Source organism: Aythya marila (genome assembly GCF_965140915.1).
Source record: "Aythya marila genome assembly, chromosome: 1".
Lineage (NCBI taxonomy): Eukaryota > Metazoa > Chordata > Aves > Anseriformes > Anatidae > Aythya > Aythya marila.
In genome coordinates, this window is record NC_139042.1 from 88,156,374 (window position 1) to 88,177,366 (window position 20,993).

Here is a 20,993-nt window from a genome sequence, read left to right on the forward strand (position 1 = left end):
CCAAAAGAGTTATAGGAATATTTTATTTCAAACACACATATATATATATATACATATATATATGGAAAGATATATATATATATATATGGAAAGAGAAAAGGTTTTCATGTTTTCATTTCCAAAAGTCTGCACACAGATATCTTTATAATTGCATATGCAAGCAAAAACAATATGTGAACATATGTATATAACAGATTTATATATTCATTTACCCTATTTACGTATAACTGGCAAACATCTTAAAGTTTTACAGAAATAGTCTTCTTAACTGACTAGACTATCACGTGAAAGCCAATCACAGAACATATTTTCCATCCTTACCAGTTCATTAACCAGAATGACAGTGCAGTAACGTTTTTCCAGATTAAAGGGAAGAAAATGAATCTCTAAGCCTGAAGAACTTCTCGCTGTCAAGAACAGTTTTTCCATTGGACTGAAGAACTCATGCAGGAGGCTGGACTGGTCAGCTGTTAAAATAAGTTTTAATGGTTGCTTAGATACAACAGCACCAGTTGCAAAATACTGCCTGAATTTAAATATAAGGATACCGTATACAGCCTGCTGTAGTAATCAGTATTTAATGTACTCTGAAGTTACACTTGTGTAAATATGCTGCAATATTGCATGCTGTATTATTCACATTCATTTTTCTAATTAATTTTGTTCTTATTTCATGCATTGAAGCAAAACCAGGGAAATCAGACTGATCTATAAAAAAAATAAAAATAAAACTCTTTAAAGATGTACAGCCTACAAGCAAATAACTCCTCTTACCAGTAAGAAGAATACAGTTTAATACTATTTAAATGAACCATCTTGCCCACAGTGGCAGAAACTACATTTTATATTATAACCTGAAATCCTCTGGAATAGACAAAAGCTAAGTTCTGGAAAGCTTACTTTCTCAGTATTGCTTTCAGGAAAAAAAAAAATAAAAAAATGCTGATAGCATTTTCTTCCTAGGATACTAGGAATCTTATGGGTGAATCTGTGAGTCAGACTACTTTCTCAGTGAGTGTTTTTCCCCTCATGAGCATATTTTGGTAATGCAGAGTACTTCAGAGCCTGACTTTCATTCTACCTTGGCTGCATAACCTTCTAGAAAGATCAACAGACTGAAACCTAGGAGAGAAAACTAGGAGTTTTCAGTCCTAAAAGTGCAGGCAACCAAAAATGAAGATCACAGAACAGCTAAGGTTAGAAAGGACCTCTGGAGGTAATCTGGTCCAACCCTCCCTGGCTCAAGCAGGGGTACATAAGAAAATTATGCAAAACTCTGGCTAATTAAATGTAAGTGAATCAGCACCTCCCTCCCAAAATCCAAGAACCACGTTAATGAAAGCCATAACCTCTACCATCTCACCCTTGACGACCTTTTCTTTCCATAGTCCAGTTTGTTTTCCAAACAATAACAATAGGAATTTCCCAATATTCACATTTCAACAAACAGATAAATTGCACGTGAAACGGACATTTCCAAAGCTTACATAAACAATGACAAAAACAAACAAACAAACAAACAATCACCAACAGAACCCAAAGCCCATTTTAACCCTTTCATCAAATATGGTAATTTTTTTACTATGTAAGGTAACAGTTCTTAAACTTGTCACCTGTTCAAGTATTCCTCATTCAAAGTATGTATTTTGCAGTATGTATTCCTCATTCAAAGTATTCAAACTGTGGTACAGACTGAATTAGTCTTGTGAGAATCCTCCCTCTTCACCTGCTTTCTGGACTGTGCAAAATTAAAACAATCACCAAAGAAGTACATTTATTAAATAATTTAAGATTTTTTGGCAATTCTGTTCTTTATTATGGTTGCTTCAAGAAAAAAATACAAAAATATTTTCTGATTCCTACTGCTCTCCAATTAGGACTCCTCCTGACCCTTAATAATAACATTGTCTCAGAAGAAAACATATGTGGAAGACTCTTAGTTGGATCTTGTTTGGTATGCTATAGGGAGAAGTATCAAGAAGTATACTCAAAGCAGAAGTACACTTCCACAAGAAGCAAAAACATAGTTTTGGTACGTTACTTCATTAGTTAAGATACATACTTTTAATTTTTATGAGCTTTGCATTAGTTGGTTGTTAATCACATCTCAGAAAACAATATGAGAAATAAATATAAATAGAAGAGCTAGGCGATTCATATTACAAATCTGTTTTCCACATGGCCTCATAGAAAGCAAGCATTATATCCCAAGAGGAAAAAAATAATTTCATAAGGCAAAATTTTGCTCACTTGGACTTCTGACAGTCTCAGAAAAGGCTACAACTCCAGATTTGTATGTTTTTACAGAACTTTTGACTGACATTTCATAGGAAACAAAAACAAGAATTGCACTGTTCATGAGTATTTTTGAAAATAACTCAGGTATGCTGAAAAGACTCCACATCAAACTGCCATCAAGTCAATACATGGGCCATTAAAAATATATATATTTATTTGTTAAAGTCACTAGGAATAAAGTGCAGCTTTAGAAATCACTTCAATAAATAAAATAAAAAATACCAGATGATACACAGCTATAAATAATAAGTTCTGAGCATATTTTAGATGTCAAAATTCTGCTTATGCACATACTCTAATTGCTACTCTAGTGACATAAGGTGTGTTGTATAGAGGTACTTACAGCAATTACAGTTGTTCTCTTCATTTGGCTCATTAGGCAGTGCACTGTTTTTACAATTTATTACATTATTTTCAGAACTAGAACCAAAAAAATGAAAGCAATATAGTAAATTTGGAGATTTCTATTATTTCACTTAACAGATAGCTTCTTCCGGGCTTTTAGACATAAATACTGGAAAAGCGAATGTTTCAAACAAAAGCAACAAATGTTTTGGAGCTATCTACTTATCAATAATGTCAGGTACCACCTCTTCCAGTTAAGTTAGTAGTAATATTTACAGCAGAGCTAGAATGTGCTTCCTTCAATTAAGTTGTATAACATCCCTGCAGTAATCTATAAACAAAACTCCACGTTAAAAAAATACAATTTGTATTTGTCAATCAAAAACATTCCTGACCAATAATATTTTTTGGTGAATTCAGTCCCAGTTCTTCTCTTTACCATTTCAGAATTCTATTGCAATAGGTAAAGAATTGTCCCCTGGTACAAAGCCTTGCATTCCTCTGACAATTGACTTCAAAGCAGATTTGCAGTGTTTCCTGTAAAATCTACTCTAGAAATACATCTAAAAATCCTATTTATTTAATGGTATAGACCATAAAAGCTTTAAAGATATCTCATAATTTCTACTTGGATCATAGAATGGCAATGACTTTAACACTACTACACCTTAGCAGGAAAAAAAAAAAATAAATCTCTAAATAAATTAGAAGAGTTTACCGCTAAACGCAACTTTCTAATTTAAGTATTTGAAATAAATATTTCTAGTCTCCAAGATGCACTATGTTGTTTCAAAACATACGTTTTGGTAGAGTCTCAAAGATACTTAAATAATTTCACTGCTCCCAAACTGCATCAGTAGTACACAAAATATTTAAAACTTTTAACACATCTTTTTTTTCTTAGAGGAAACAAGGCACAACTATTTAAGAAAAAATGCAACATAGACAGTGGAACATTTGCCTATTTCATGGGGGGAAAAAAAAAGAAAAACAAGAAAGCTGATGCTGTCACTGTCTCTACCTGATAATCATTTCTCTTCCAGTGCTCATTTCCAAACAGACTGAATTTGGCATCCTTTAAGAATATCCCATTCTCAGAATCTTGTCTTTTTAACTTTAGAGTGGAAATTAATTAAGTAAAATAATTGGTTTACAAACTTTCTGTTCACACAATAAGTATAAATTAGGACATAATTTTCCATGATTTTCTGTGCAAAGACTAATTTTACTCATCTCTGCATAGGTTTGGGGGAGTTTACATGACACAATGAAGAAATAGGGGTGTAAAAACCCCACATTGAGTTCATGATCTTGATAGGAAGCACCAAATCTCACAAGAGAAGCTCTCCAAAAATTTCTACTGTAGATAATTCTCTTCTTGTTTCAGTTAATTTAGTTCACATGCAAGATTCATTTCTACAAGGTTATAGCCCTGAAAAAAGGGGATGAGAAAGCCTGGGAACAGTAAAGCTTATCCCTCCTCACCTCTTTGGCACCAAGGCTACAGGAATGGTCTATATACACTAACAGTGCAATTAACCATGCAACAGAATGGAATCAAGGATTTGTCTGAGAAATGAATGAAGAGGATGAACCTTAACCTAAACACCTTACTCAGTTCACAACAATGTTGTTTTTCAAATGTACTTGAAAAGAACACATATACTTGGGAAAAAAAAATAACAAAATATTTGCTTATTCCCATCCCCCCACCTTATTTCCTTGATATTACTTTATATTTTATTTCTATCCTTCTTCACAAACAATTTCTACCAGTATTGACAGGAGCTGAGACTGTGCAGTTACATTTATGGAAGGACAGTTTTATTTAATTTACAACAAGTACAGGTAAGAACCCATTTTGCTGAAAAAAAAAAACACTGTAATGCATCTAAAAGAAATTACTGCAAGTAGCTTTTTCAGTTCTAGACTCAGTTTTAATATTATTCACACATAAAAATCATTTTCCCCAGCAGTAAAATTTGATGAACCAGCTTATACCAAACAATTATCATGTACAGCATTTGGTAGCTATTGGGTCTCTCTTAAAATAAATTGTTAATCTTGCTGGGCTAAGAAAAAAATCACAACCTTAAATAAATGGACTTGTAAAATTCTCAGAATATGTTACCCTGGGGATTCATTTTAATGCCTATACTTAAAAGTCATTTTTCAAAAAGGGAAATGATCTCTGAAGTATGTGAGTATAACATACTATTTATTCTTTACTAACAAATAATAATTTATCTCACACAAAAATACAAAGAAAATACAAATTTTATACAAAACATCATCTCTTTCAGTGCTTTGTCTTTGAATCAGAAAGCCCAGTTATGATTTCAGTAACAGAGACGACAACAGAAGAATCACTGTAAAAATAATGAATTGTTCAAAAGCTGTTTAAAAAGAAAAGATAAAAAGAACATTACATGGAAATACATTGTACTTTGACGCCAAAACAGTACAGCATAAGTCTTCACTGGGGTGAACCATACTTTGAATAAATCTTATTTTCTGAGGTGAATGGCAGAGAAACTCATTGCACTGATTTGAAGGTCTGCCTCTGTAAAATTATTCTCACCCAAATGAACAAAGTATCTGCAGATACATAAATTGAAAGAGAATTGAGCTGTATATTGGCAGATGAGTACATTGTGTCTTGTCCTTCTGAAATAAAAATAAATTGCATCCCATGTAATAATAAAAATAAAAATAATATAATTAAGATCAGGAAAGTATTGAAGGCATACCTTCAGTCTAGCTCAATACATTTCCTTTAAATACAGGGAGAAATGAGAGGGTTAGGCAGAACAGCTTAATGCTACCATAAAATAAGTCTACACAGACAGTTTGCTATGGCATTAAGCCCGCAGTACTGTCCTATGAGGCCTTATGCACCAATCATTCTACTCCATGTTCATACTGAATTTTACTGTATGAAAAATATTTCTGGTGAAGAAGACAAGACAAGCTTTGACATCAAGGTTATACATGTGCAGTTCAGACACAAGGGCAAAGAATCCATGAGCTAATTATGGGACTAAGCACATTGTATCACAATGTGGTTCAGGTTTCAGTCTGAAAACTCAGGTATCAGAAGCAATTTAATTTAATGGAAGGAATGGTAACTAAGCAACTTCATGTTTTTTTTTTTTGTTTGTTTGTTTTGTTTTGTTTTATTTTGTTTTTTCAAACAATTGGCCACTTCCAAATAAGAGGTTTTTTTTACCATGCATTAAATAGACTAAAAGATCTACAAGTATGTTACATGTGAGGGTTGGCTTAGGAGGGCGCCTCTCAACTGTTTGGTAACAAAACCCGGTTGAGTCAAAGAAAACAACAGGTGTGAATACTTCCAACTGATTCTAACAGTGGTTTAGTCTAATCTGTTCAAATTTGTACTAGGAACTACTTAAATACTTGGTCACCAGTAAGAAACAGTTCAGTAGCTATCATCTCTGAGTTGCCAGTTACCTCTTCCTGCATAGTACCACAAAGAGGCTGGGCTTGCCATGTTAGCAGGCATACCAGAAATCAAGTCTGGATCAAAAGTAAAAAACATCTCTGCAGTCTACATTGGCCCATGCAAGCCATTAAACACACTTTCTATCCAATAGATTCTTGCATAAGGAAAATTATTTTGCTTTCTGTATTAGAGTTTGGAGTAGAATTTCTCAGATGGTCTTTTTAAGTTCCTTCCAGTTCCAGATTCTACATATTACTGATGTGAAAAGAAAACTAACAGGTGTCAGCCACCACAGGGAAATCTCGAGTCCATACAGCAGCAACTTCATCAATAAACTTTAGAAGACAAAAGGAATTAAACTGTTTATTAGAAAGGATACAACAGCTTACTAGTGCAGTGAAAATACTGAAACATTTGAGCAGAAAACTCATATATATATTTGCCATTTTCAACACTCTGTGGGTTAGTTTGTGATCTCAGAACAAAGACTATGACGGGAAGTAAAACAGGAACTGCCCAAAAAACGTAGTGTGGCTTATATTAGTATAGATCAGTTTCACAGAATTTCACAGAATTTCTAGGTTGGAAGAGACCTCAAGATCATCGAGTCCAACCTCTGACCTAACACTAACAGTCCTCCACTAAACCATATCCCTAAGCTCTACATCTAAACGTCTTTTGAAGACTTCCAGGGATGGTGACTCCACCACTTCCCTGGGCAGCCTGTTCCAGTGTCTAACAACCCTTTCGGTAAAGAAGTTCTTCCTAACATCTAACCTAAAACTCCCCTGGCGCAACTTAAGCCCATTCTCCCTCGTCCTGTCACCAGGCACGTGGGAGAACAGACCAACCCCCACCTCGCTACAGCCTCCTTTAAGGTATCTGTAAAGAGCAATAAGGTCGCCCCTGAGCCTCCTCTTCTCCAGGCTGAACAAGCCCAGCTCCCTCAGCCGCTCCTCGTAGGACTTGTTCTCCAGGCCCCTCACCAGCTTCATCGCCCTTCTCTGGACCCGCTCAAGCACCTCGATGTCCTTGTAGCGAGGGTGCCAAAACTCAACACAGTACTCGAGGTGCGGCCTCACCAGAGCCGAGTACAGGGGGACAATCACCTCCCTAGCCCTGCTGGCCACGCTGTTTCTTATACAAGCCAGGATGCTGTTGGCCTTCTTGGCCACCTGAGCATCTGAGTTGGCTGGCTCATATTCAGCCCACTATCCACCAATACTCCCAGGTCCTTCTCTGCCTGGCAGCTTTCCAACCACTCATCCCCCAGCCTGTAGCTCTGCTTGGGGGTATTGTGCCCCAGGTAGAGGACCCGGCACTTGGCCTTGTTAAAATATTAATCAGAATTGTGATGACTCCTAACTATATTTCTAAACCACATTTTCTTAAACAACAGATATAACATCTCATAATCTATATTAGACGTGGACACCACAGACCCTTTTAGATCTTTTTTTTTTTTTCATGAGATAAATACAATTATTCTGTTCAGTGTAAGTCTTTCTTTGAAGCATGGAACTGCTTACAACAAGGAGTACACAAATATATAAATACATAAAATTCAAAATATTTGGATTTTCTGGTATTATCCCTGGTTAAAATAAAAAGTAAGCAAAAAGTAAGCTAAGAAGCTATATGCAATATTCTGTGGATACAACAGAAGGAAGGGATGCCATCCAAAGGGACCTGGACAAGCTTGAGAACCGGGCCCACATGGACACAGTGAGGTTCAACAAGTCCAAGTGCAAGGTGTTGCACCTCTCAGTCCCAGACATGAGGATATACTGAAAGAACTCATTGAGAGCAGCCCTGTGGAGAGAGACTTGGGAGATCTGCTGGACAATAAGCTTGACATGAGCCAGTATTGCACACTTGCAGCCCAGAAGGCCAACCGCGTCCTGGGCTGCATCAACAGTGGCCAGCAGGGGAGGGAGGGGATTGTTCCCCTCTGCTCTGCCCTTGTGAGGCCCCACCTGGAGTGCTGAATCCTGGTCTGTGGCCCTCAGCACAAGAAAGATGTGGGGCTGTTAGAGCAGGACCAGAAAAGGGCCATAGAGATGATCAGAGGGCTGGAGCACCTCTCCTGTGAAGAAAGGCTGAGGTAGCTGGGGCTGTTCAGCCTGAAGAAGAAAAGGCTCCAGGAAGACATAGGGAGAAAGAGATAGGACAAGAGAGAACTGTTTTAAACTAAAAGAGGAGAGATTTAGATTAGATGTTAGGAGGAAATTCTTTACTCCTAGGCACTGAAACAGGGTTGCCAGAGAAGTTGTAGATGCCCCATCCCTAGAAGTGTTCAAAGCCATGTTAGATGGAGCCCTGGGAAACCTGATCTAGTGGGTAGGCTCACTTGAAACTTCAAGATGTTAGGATTGAAGCATGCAAAGGCTATAAATCATGCAGACACAATTACTTAAAATGTAAGCACTGATGTTATGATAAAGTTACAATTAGAGAGCACTTGGCCCCCATTTTGTAGAACCAACAAGCCCCCATTTTGTAGAAGGCATTTTCTAAATTTTATCAAAAGAATAAAAAATGATTGCAGGTACAATCTACGTATTGATCAATAATATATTGTAAAAATAGTAACTTTTAGCACAAATTTCAGAAGTTTGTTATGTTCCATTCAAGAAACAATCATTCTTAAAAGGAGCATCTACATGGATTTTACACATAAAAGAAACATCAAATCATATGTTTGCAGATACTGGAGATCAATAAAATGCAAATCAATACTGGAGCTTTCTAAAGACTTAAGCTGCCCTCAAATCAATTTTAATGAGAGTTAGGCCTAGATGTATGACTACAATTACAATTTTTTAGATTGTGTTATTTACTGAAGATAAATTATGCAGATGAAAAGGCATTTTCTAACTATTCCAATAGTTTTTTATACCTTAAAGTATAATTTACTAGTAAAATCTGTAACCTCTGTAACACTGAGGTTAATTGCTAAATGTTCAATTATTGTAGCACAGCTGGTAAATGTAGCTTGGCTGTGAGTGCACAAAGCACACAGGACACAAACAAAGGACAGAACAGCATTGAAAGCGTCCACCTCTGATATCTATGTAATAGTGTTTTGGTAGCTACAGTATTCTTTCTTGACAATGTTTTGGAGTTGGAGTATTCTTCACATTCAATGTGAGAGGGCTGCTGGTGGTGTATTTTAAAAGTTAGTTCCTGCTTCTTTTGTTGAGAAGAAATCTGATTGGTTACACATTGGTTATCTTTCCAGTAAGCTGACTTCTGTTGTTTGTGGTTTTATTTTGTTTTGTTTTTAATCTACTATACTATTCCAACTGATGTTTATGAATGTTGATCTATGAATAAATAATTATAAAATACAGTTGAAGTGATGGGAGGCTAGAGAAACAGATCTCTGTAACTAAATAACCAAATATGCAAATGAAGAATCTAAATAGACATAGAATTAAAACTTTTAGTCCTTGGCTGAAAAATAGAGTTATTAAAAGGACATTTATTAAAACAGTGCAATTCGTAACATATGGCAAGTTCCAAAAATAGTATTAGACATTTGTGGTCATCCTTTCTCTATGCTGAACCATTTCAAAAGAGTGCCCTAAAGATTGCCATACCTGTTCTGGATTGTCTGTTTCTCCTTTAACCTTGACTATGAACAGTTCTAATCTACATCTCTCCTCTGCAATGCCCCTAAAGATTACTGCCTGTTCATCTAAACAGCTTGGTATTTATCTCACTGTCTAACAATTAAAGACAGTGAAGACTGAAATACCTGCTTTCGGACTGTAAGTTGTCTTAAGCACAGAACCTTCTTTACGATACACTTCTCCTCGACTCCCACTCCAAATTACTGTTTTTCAGTCTTTGACATTTTATTACCTTTACCACACTTACTTTGAACTCTCCTTCACATTCCACATTGCCTATGCTAGAAAATCTGTCCCTAGTCTGTTTAAGCAATAAAGTCTAGAAACAAAATAATATTAACTTATATCAATATTTCTGCACTAATATCCCCTCATACTCATTTGCATCTGCAGGGGCCTACTTAACCTGTAACATTTTAGACTTCAGCACAATTAGAATTCTCTAGACTGCCTATTTATAATTTAAAATGTGATCTCATTGTTACACCTTCAAACACACCTACAGTCTTCATTCTGAGATTCAGAACTATTCCTTCTCTTTTTCAGGTCCTGGCGAACTGGAGTCTTACTGATATTTTCTGTCAACACTTCAGTCACCTAAGTCACCATGATTGCCCCTGTCCCAGCATCAATATTTCACCTTTCAATTCTACTTCGTATAACACTTCTTCTAGTTAGCATATTACTATCATTTTTACCTTTTATACTATATTTGTCTTTCCTCCACTGTTCAAATAAATTATCTGTAAGGTATTTCAAAAATGTTACACAGTCCTACCATACTTCCGTTTCTCAGCCTGTAGTTCTTTACAACTGGTATGGACACAGCTACACACAAATATGTAATACTAATGAAACTGTACAACTCTTTATAGTATAATTAGTAATTACAATTTAAAACTTACCTGAATGTTTGCTCTTGCTTTTCTTGCCTGGCTTGATATATCTGTTCTGGCTGAGTTAAGCAACTTGTGGATTCCAGCAAAATGACCCTGGAATATGGCAAGTACACTTAAACACTACGTTTTACTAGCAGAATGAGGAAAAAATCTGACTTTTTTCAAAAATTAAAAAAAAAAAAAATTCACAAACAAGAACAATGTGCTTTTCAAGACGAATGATATTCATATTTTTAAATTGGAAAAACTATTCTAAAGTATAATTTATGCTATGCTCTGTGCTAATTTAAATGAGTGAAAATAATTTCATTTACATTTGAACAGAGACCTAAAGTGTTTTTTGTTTGTTTGTTTGTTTTGGGAATGTGGGAATCTATTAAGATACAGGAAGATACAGGAAATTGTCATTTCCCTAATTAAACATGAACAAATGCTTCACTTTCATTTTTCCTAGAAGATTATGATCTTCTTTCCTTTTGTGTACATTACATTGTGCACACATTATTTCCATTGAAGGAAATGGATAATCCACTCATCTACTGCTAGTCATTATTAAAGAACTAGGTTTTGGTATCATTGTAGAACTTCTGTTACATGGCACCAGCCACTGAATTCATTCATCTGAAGCCAGACTTCTGCATTTTCTCTGTACTCACAAAGGACAGTAAGAACAGAAGGAAAATTACAGAGTGCATAGTAAAAATACAGAAGCTAATGTCAGCTAGCATAGCCCCAGCTGTGGATCTGAATTCAAACTCTCCAACAGTCACAATCTTAATCAACTAATCGCAGTGTTAGTTGATGTTCTGCCCAAGATTTTAATCTGCCACTAAAAAATAATAATACCAATGGTTAGTTACTGTAGTATTTCATAATACATAAATACTTTTTCTATTCTTGGGTAAAAAGTAGCTGTTTCACAATTTAATGGATTATTTTACATGCATTCAACTAATTTGTCTTAATGAAATACAAACTTTCAGTAATCAGTTTAAGATAGTAATTTTTAAAATATATAACTATACATAAGTATTAAAAGCTCTGAAATGTAAAAAAAAAAAAAAAAAAAAAAAGGTGACAATATTTAGCTGATGAAACAAGTAACACCTAACAAATAGCAGGATGCTAGTTTTGGTTTAGACTGCATAACTTACAGCTTTTGGAAATATATGTCATTTGCCACCATATGTTATTTGACACAAGAACAAAGAGACATTTTAATTTGTCTTTTTCTTAAATAGTACTACTTTATACATAAGGTTTTAAGATTTTCATCCCTCTTTTCTGTAGAAAGGTTACTTCCTTGGTATCACAAGTGCATTTCCTAGTTTTATTTGCAAATAAGCAATACTCACCCTCATGGAATACTAGATATTTTTCAAAACTTTGGCAAAATTATTCAAAGAATCTTTAATTGTAGATTACTGGTTCAAATATGGTCCAAATTGGTAATTGATTCACATAGTTGTCATATAGCTGTTGAATGCTATATATAAAATTAAACTACTTAATCACCTTAATCTATTCTTGCTGAGAGCTATTTAAATGATAGAACTGATTATAGAAAGCCTGAATGACCACCTCAGTGACTGAGAAAAAAAAAGACAAACTAAACAAATTCATCTGATTCACACACAGGAGGTTATGCCAGGGCACATTGTTGGATCAATGAAAATAATTCTCTTTATAGCTATATCAAACCTATTCTAAACCTATATCAAACCTATTCTGTGGATGAAAGAGAAATTTAATTCACAACCTACGGAACATATTAAATAGATCAATAACACAAGTTTAAATGTCATAGAAAATGTACTTGTAAATAAATGAACTATATGAACCCATATGTAGCTTTCCAGTTTAAAAACAAAATATGGAGTCACATCACATAAACTGAGATTCCAAAGGGTATTCTATGCCTTTTGTATTAACAAAAACATTTATAATTCTGTAGTTGTTACATCTATGATGAATACAAATGAAAAATTAGATTAACTGATAGTGATGCAAGCCTCGAGGCAAAAGCATATTTTTTCTTTTGCATGCTTAATAACTTAAACAGCAGGATAAAGGAGATTGGGGGGAAAAAATAACGAACTATTAATTAACATGGCATGTTTCTCTCTGGAATTCTGCTGTACCTCAGCCAAACACAAAAATACAAGTAAGGTTCATGAACTCCATTTGATTAAAGCTCTAGCTTTATTGCTTACACTGAGACGGATTTCAATTAAGACTTATTTATCTTCTTTATTCATTATGATAGCTTCCACTTCACAGTGCTTGTAACAATTTGGCTAATGTAAATCCCTATCATTTAACCTCAAGGTTTTACATTTTTAAATAGAAAATGAAAATTATGGAGAAAGAGTAAATAAAACAGCATAATCAGTATAGTCTTGTCTTTATAGCATTGTCTACCTGAATATGCCATCAGTTCTGAAGGGATTAGTAACATTTAGGACAATTTTCTTCAGCTCATAACATGGGGATTTGCATTTTAATATATCCTAAAAAAGAACAAAAAAGTACATAAATATATATAAAAAAACAACAACAACAACAACAAAAATGTGCATTGGAAATACTACAAGGAAAATATTACAAGAAGTATTTGACCACTGATGACTACAGAATTCACATAATTAAAATGCTAATCTTTGTTGCCAGTAGAGTTAAAGACTATTTCATTTTAAACATGTTAAACTTCATCACCTTGTAAATCCTCATAAAAATGATAGCACAGGGACAGGAACCAAACTATCTGCTTGACATGTTCTCCTTTTTTTCTACTGTCCCAACCTTCCTCTCTAACATCAATGTCTACTGCTATGGTACAAAAACTGCCATTGAAAAAAAAAAAAAAAAAAAAAAAAAAAAAAGGCGACTCACTTAAACTCCATCTCAGTTCAGGAGAGGTTCTTATCCAGATCTGCTCAAAGAATGGCTGATAACAAATGCTGGAAAGCATGCCTGTCTCTGCTCCCACTATTTCTGGGGTGTATCTTAAATCTAACAACCATCTAAATTAAAAAGCACAAATAAACCAAGCAACATCTAACAGACGTTAGCTATCCACCTACATCTGGCAAGTGAAATGTCAGATGAAGACATTTAGGCTCTTAAGCTGAAGAGGTGTATCACCATCTCTGCAATGGAATTTCCAAAAGTACTCATATGCTGAAAGAAGTCCAGATTTATTTTCAGGGCAATCAGCTCCAAAATTTTTAATTTGTTCCATATCTATGTGAGATTTACATCTTTAGGCATCTTAAATATTCCTCTAGACCTTTCTCTACACATACAAAGGCTAAAATAGGAAACTTGAATATTAATAGGTCAAAGGCAAATGCTGATAGTAACTGACCTTTTTATTCTTACCTCAGTTCACTTTTGTTTGATACAACATACAGTCAAGCAGTATTTTTTGTGACAATATTAATCTCATACACAGACTTACAGCAGGCTCAATATGCTTGACTTCAGATTTCAGAGAGAATGTCAGTGTAGCACCACCTATTCCACCCACGCTCTTTGAGATCAGTAGCAAAACTGCTTCAGCAGGGCGCAGAAAACGACTAGTGAATTCCACGTTTATACTTGTTTGTCTCCTAGGCAAAATAATAACAATAATCCCTTAAATAATCAGGCACAAAATTGTGACTCGGGAATGACTCAGAAATGTCACTTCAGGAGTGTATTTTAGTTCTTGTAAGGGAAGGTGGCTAGAAAGTCACTTGTTTCTTCTGTAATAGTTTGTTGTAGTTCAATCTCCTGTTTAAGAGCACCTTAAAACATTCTAATAAAAGAACTATATGGATTGAAAAAGAATAATAAAAATCCTTATTGCTTTTTATGCCCTCAGCATGTAGCTTGATTTTTCTTCCCATACACTAGCAGAGAAAGTTCTCTTATAGCATTGCCCTAAGTTAACAACTGATTTACTTTATGGTCCTCTATTTGAATACAATTTTGTATGTTAAAAAACTGGACATCCTCTTATGTATACTGTGAGGCAGATCTAGAAGTTATTAATAAAATCCCCATTGAAGACAGAAAGAATTGAGAAAAAGAACCTTCAGAGTAATTAGGTGAAGATGAATATTTTAGAGGTGGGAAAAAAAAAAGTTTTCTTGCATAAGCAACAGATCAAGTTTATATGGGAATGAGGTAACCTGAGTTGCATTAGTCTTGCAATTAAAGCAAGGCTAATAGACAAAAGTTTAATGGTTGAAGCTCTCACTTTGAAGCTCTCAAAACCATTCTATAGTACTGGGATTAACATCTTAAAATGGAAGGTCATAAAAATTTTAGCATGCAGGACCATTCTAAAAGCCAGAAAACTGTAAATTACAGAAATATTCTGCCTTTCTACACAAGACCAGAGCATAGAGAGCTTTCCCCAAATAGAAAAATGGCCAGATTTTTTTTAATTTCTAGTAGAATATCACAAAACACATACCTAAAACTCTGCTGTTTTATACTTTAATTGTAATGCCAATCTATATAGTTCAAGAAATTTTAAAATGTATCTCCTAACAAACCATACGAAAGAGATGGTACAAAGCCAATAAACAATAGGAATATCTTGAAATTTTGTAATTTACACAAACTGGGATTATTCAAATAATTCTTCAAAGAAATTAATACCAAAAAAATATATAGGAAAGTGTTATAATTGTAATCTATAGATTTGTTTGTTGTCTTTCTGGAAGAGATAGAAAATACTGAAAGGAAGCTTCTGCCCAGGCCACATCAGCCTTCACTATTAAATGATTAACAGGAACTGTGAAACCTGGAGAAAAAGTAATAATTAAAATAGAGGGCAGAGGAAAATTCTGTGTGATTTACTGGTCTTCTGCCAACTTGAAATTCTAAAGCTGATGCACACAACTACTGGTGGTATGTGAAATATGCTTGTTACATACTGTATGTGCATTCATATTCACAGTGAAGTTGTGAAGCAGAGGACTTGTAATAGCAATCAGCATGCCACATTTTCGGTGGCATCAAGGTAATTTACATTTGGTTCACAACCATGGTAACAGTAGCTGCTTTTTTAAGTGAACTCAATGCACATATCCATACAAGTAAATTGAATGATCACAGTGATGGCAAAAGTTCTACATTTTGATGGCCAGGTTGGATGAGGCTTTGAGCAACCTGGTCTAGTAGAAAGTGACCCTGCCCATGGCAAGGGCGGTGGAACTAGATGTTCTTTACTGTACTTTCTGAACCACTCTATGATTCCATGGAAGTAGTGACAGGATTTGTTCCTTGATCGCAACTACTGTCAAGGAAACCTTCCAGGATGTTCTTTAATTCATTCATATGATAGACCCAGAGGGAAATAAATAAATAAATAAATAAACACTTAAAACTACCTTGGAACCTGAGAACTGGATACAAATACAGCACCAATATCTGAAAAATATTTTCAGGCAGATTGGGAGAATCTAAGAACTTTAAGCCTCAAGTCTATAACATACATTATAGTGCAAAGAATTCTGAAGAATAAAAGAACATAAACAATACCTGCAAAAATGAGATCTACCTGGCAGGAGTCAATATCTGCAAAATGTAGTCCTCCCTTATAAGCCTATGGAAGTTCATCAAAGAATTTCAACAAGAACATGAATAAGGACGATTAAGTTCTATTTCTAACAAAGTCCCTTTCTTTAGACTTACAAGGAAAATAACCAGACATGAATGATGGAGACTGTATATATGACTCAGGAAAGAAGTAAAAGGAGGGAAAGAAACAGAATTTAGGAACTAATACTTCTTGCTATGTAGACAGGTCATTAATGGAGTCCTTGAGCATTTGTGACAACTGGAAAGTAAGAAAGTTTACTGTTGTTCTAAGTTGCTTCAGGTTGTAAAGACAAAGATCAATAGCGTAGAGATTGAAGACCTTATGAGATAAGACAACAAATTTACAGGGAAATTCAGCATACAGAGATGTAAAGAGATGTGAACAGGGAAAACAACCCTGTGCTGCCATAAAGCAATGTTGTCCAAGCCATTATAACTCACCAGCGAGAACTTGGATTTGTGAAAGATAGTTTCATGACAACACCAGCACAGTGCTGGGAAACATCCAAGGAAGTAAATGAAGTGTTAGGAATAATTAGAAAAGAAACAGAAAATAACAAAGAGAATATCATTAGGCCACCAAATCCCATCCAAAGGACAAATCTAAAGGGCTCAAGCCTTTCCTGTTTGAACCTCTTTACCTCAAAAATGTATCTAGCAAAATTGAAAAAGGCTCACCTAATTGCAGCAAGGATGACTATAGATCTTAGATGACTATAGATCTATAGAATGAGCAAGTTCCTGAGCAATGGCAGCCCCCTGGGTCAGCTCCCCCCGTTTTTACTGTTGGCACGATGCCGTATGGGATATCCCTTTGGCCAGTGTGGGTCAGCTGTCCTGTCCTCCCAGCTTCTTGGGCATCCCCAGCCTCCTCACTGGCAGGGAAGTACAAGAAGCAGAAAAGGCCTTGACATAGTGTAAGCACTGCTCTGCAACAACTAAAATACCAGTGTATAATCAGCATTATTCTTATCCTGAATCCAAAACAAAGCATCATACCAGCTACTAGGATGAAAATTAACTCTATCCCAGCCCAAACCAGGACAATCATCTTTCAAAAACCATCTTTCAAGCAACCAAACTCTCTCTCTTTTATTGGTTATAATTCTATGTATAAAGATAAAAAATAAAGCTATTTGTAGTTGTCAAATTGGCAAAGTTTAAGGCCAACATAAACAACTAGATAATACAGTCTGTAGTAGTTGCAGGCCATTATGTGCAACCATCACCCCTCAACTGTATCTGGTAAGTACAGAGTTTCTGTAAGAGTTTCTTTTCTTCCCTTCAGTAGCTAATCACTTTCACTACTTCCAGGTTGAGTTTGTACAGCTCCAGGTTTAAGGTGCTGTTTTTATAAAAAGTTTTGTTCTATTTTCTTTGCAGTTAAGCAGGTCCCTTTCCCTGGAAGGTAGTTTTAAATACTGATCAAGTCATCTTCATTACTTCTCTTGCTACGGTACCCAGAATGAGTAGCTTACAGGTTTGTCTGCACCACCCAATAGAGCTCAGAGACCTTCACACTATTGCTGTTGTAAACTGCAAATCTATATGGCATAGCGGATTGCCCTAGAGAATGAAAACCGCTAATCAAAGATTAATTATGTTATATGCAAGATCTGATAGTCGGCTACACTGATAATGTTCTGACACACCTCAAAAGCCAGAGGAAAACAACAGTATGGTCTTTGGAAGATTTTACCAATGTCCAGATGCTTAGGATTTAAGTCAATTTCACTTTGGCCATTTGACTTAAAATATTCATTCTTGGCAGATATTGGGTGTCAAGGCTTTGGTAGCAGCAAGATGCAAAAGTAGCCTCTCTGAGAAGAGACCAGGAGCTGCCCTGTGTCAGACAGACAGTTCCAGCTAGCTCATTATGGAGCCAGCATGAAAACATATATAAGAAATGGGAAAATCATCTGAAAGGCTGAGGTGCAAGGGAAAAAAGGCTGAGACACAGTAGAGGGAACATGAAGGCCAGAGAAGGAAGAGGAGAAGAGATACTCCAGGTGCCAGGGCAGCACTACAGAACATGGAGAGGACCACAATGGAGCAGATTCCACATTGCAGCTGATGGAGCACCCCATGCTGGAGTAGTTGGATATCCTGAGAACATTTGCCCATGGAGAACTCATGCTGGAGTAATTTATTTATTTATTTATTTTTCTGCAGGACTGCAGACTCCTTAGAGCAGAGGAAAATGTGAAGATGAAGGAGCTGGAGAGAGGAACTGTTAGGAGGAGACTGAAACCACCCACTCCCTGTCTCCCCTGTGCCACTCAGGAGTGGTGGTGGGAGAATGTAAAGGAGTTGGGGGATGGAGTGAAGTTAGGTGTGGGAGAAGGGGGTGGAAAGGAGATAAGGTGTTTTTATAACTTTTATCTTTGTTTATCAGTTTTTGTTTTGACTTTGGTCACAACTCTCAAGCAATCTGTCTGTCTTTATCTCAACCCACAAACTTTGTAATTTTCTTCCCCTCTTCTCTTAAGGAGGGGGAGTAGCAGGGTGGGTGTCTGGCAGTTGTCCATGGTTACCCCATGACAGCCATTGACAAGTTTCTCCAGCTAGTAGTGGACTGCAGCATACATTGTCATGCCTCTCTGGTAATACAGACAGACACATATTACATATTTCCACCACTTTATCACTATTGGTTTAAAATACATGGCATCTCTATCTAATGCCACATCACTGCTTCCTAATTGATTTAGGTAACTCTTCTTTCTCTTCTTTGTCACCCTTCACCTTTCCACTTTTTTTTTTTTTTTTTTTTTTTTTTTTTCCTCCTGATCTGTTAGTTTATCAGTTTTCCTACAGTTAATCTCTCCTAGAGAGTTCCTTCAGACTTGGCATTCATCTACAGAATCTTCTATGCCAAGTGTGCTCACCCAGCAGGACAAACAGGATTAGTCAAGAACACTTATTCCTAATAAATCAGCACTTAAAACAGTAAGTCTACACATAATAAAATAGAGGTGTATGTTTATTATTCACATTTCTATTACTTCCCAAACCACATATCTTATTATGGTCTAACATAAAGCAACTGCAAGACTCCCACCAAACCTAACAACGCTTAGACTTCTCAAACAATTCCATCATGTTTTTAATAAAGTTATTAATTAAAAAAACAATTTTTCATTTGGGGGCCAAGACTACACACAAGATTATATTACGGTAAACACTGCAGTGGTAGTCAATGGATGACTGCCATTTCCAAAAGCTATGTTTTTGCTTTGCATTTTTTCAAATTGCCAAGCTTTTTTTTTTTTTTTTTTTTTCCAAATGTCTGTAGCTATATATAGTGCCAAGCAGCTCATTCATGAGGTTGTACATATTTACTTCTTACTTGTCTTTTTTTTTTTTTTCCTTCTACTTTTTAAAGGTGAAGTGAAAAACAGCTACAATATTGACCTTTCAGGAAACACATGATATTTTCTAAGATTACATTCTTATGTTAATTCTTATTTGAAGAAATTGCAAAGAAAACCAAAGTAAATAAGCCTCACAGCTCACTGATAACATAGCATTACTTATTTTTCCGTTTGCATATATTTATGATAGTCACACTATTTTATATTGAAATGTTGGTCAACCTTAAAAAGCACTGTATTTATGTTAAGTCTTGAATTTGACAGTATGTTTAAAATGGTTTTCTTCTTCATGGCTTACTTTCATTCAAATGCTGACCTTTGTTTTCCATTTTAGAATCTCTAATCCATTTCATCTTCAAAGAAGTATATGATATAAACTTGCAGTCTAAACTTAAAAACTCTTAACTGGCTGCCAGAGTCACTGCTACATCCTTCAATTTACCTTCAATACATAAACAACAATTTGTGATATTTCTGCATCTAATCTTAAGCCATGTTTCATAGAAAGAGCAAAATGTGTTGCATAAACAAAATGCAAAAGACAGGCACATATTATGCGTATTTTTGCTAGCAAAAATATTAACAAACTAAAGTTTTCCCAAATTTAAGTCTCTCTGAAATCCTTAAACAACAAAGTATTTCAGAAACTTAAGACAGAAATAATGACATTGCAGCTGCAACAGAGGGATGATGTGGGTAAAAAGTAGTAGTCTAACACTACTGTCAAATCTGTGTCATGATCTCTTAAATTTCCTGTCATGTTTCAATTAAGAATAGAAAACAAAAATCAAAATCTTACACGGAAGAATTTTTTACCTGTTCATACTGCCATAATTCACTAATGTGAAAAACATGAGTCACACTCAGAGGAGATGCTTCAATTTTAGTTGGGAAAAAAATAAGAACAACAGATCCAAGCAGCCCAATTTTTAATTGAACACATTCCTAGTGTTCCACTACAGTTAAATTAGTTGCATCTCCAAAGACTTGCTCCATTTCCATACTGCTAGACTTATGTGGAGCACAGTAACTAGCAGGGTGCCCTGGAAGTCGATATTGGGTCCCATACTGTTCAAAGTCTTCATTAATGATCTGGATGATGAGGTAAAATGTACCCTCAACAAATTTGCAGATGACACAAAACTGGGAGGAGTGACTGATATACCGAAGGGTCATGCTACCATTCAGAGAGACCACAACAGGCTGGAGAAATGGTCTGACAGGAACCTCATGAAGTTCAGAAAGGAGAAGTAAAAAGTCCTACGCTTAAGGAGGAATAGCCCCAGGCAACAGTATATGCTGGGAGCTACCCAGCTGGAAAGCAGCTTTGCAGAAAATGCCCTGGGGCTCCTGCTGGATGCCAAATTGAATATGAGTCAAT

At 35.6% G+C, this 20,993-nt stretch overlaps 1 protein-coding gene across 1 annotated transcript in view; it reads right to left on the bottom strand.

Moving 5' to 3' along the window:
- Positions 1 to 20,993, bottom strand: part of CFAP47 (cilia and flagella associated protein 47) — a gene marked incomplete at both ends in the record, with an annotated part of 301,646 nt that overhangs the window by 193,513 nt on the left and 87,140 nt on the right. The window contains 6 exon segments of the mRNA XM_082784753.1: positions 322 to 467; positions 2,642 to 2,718; positions 10,650 to 10,736; positions 13,065 to 13,153; positions 13,791 to 13,886; positions 13,890 to 13,953. Coding sequence (XP_082640879.1) covers positions 322 to 467; positions 2,642 to 2,718; positions 10,650 to 10,736; positions 13,065 to 13,153; positions 13,791 to 13,886; positions 13,890 to 13,953 — 559 coding nt within the window.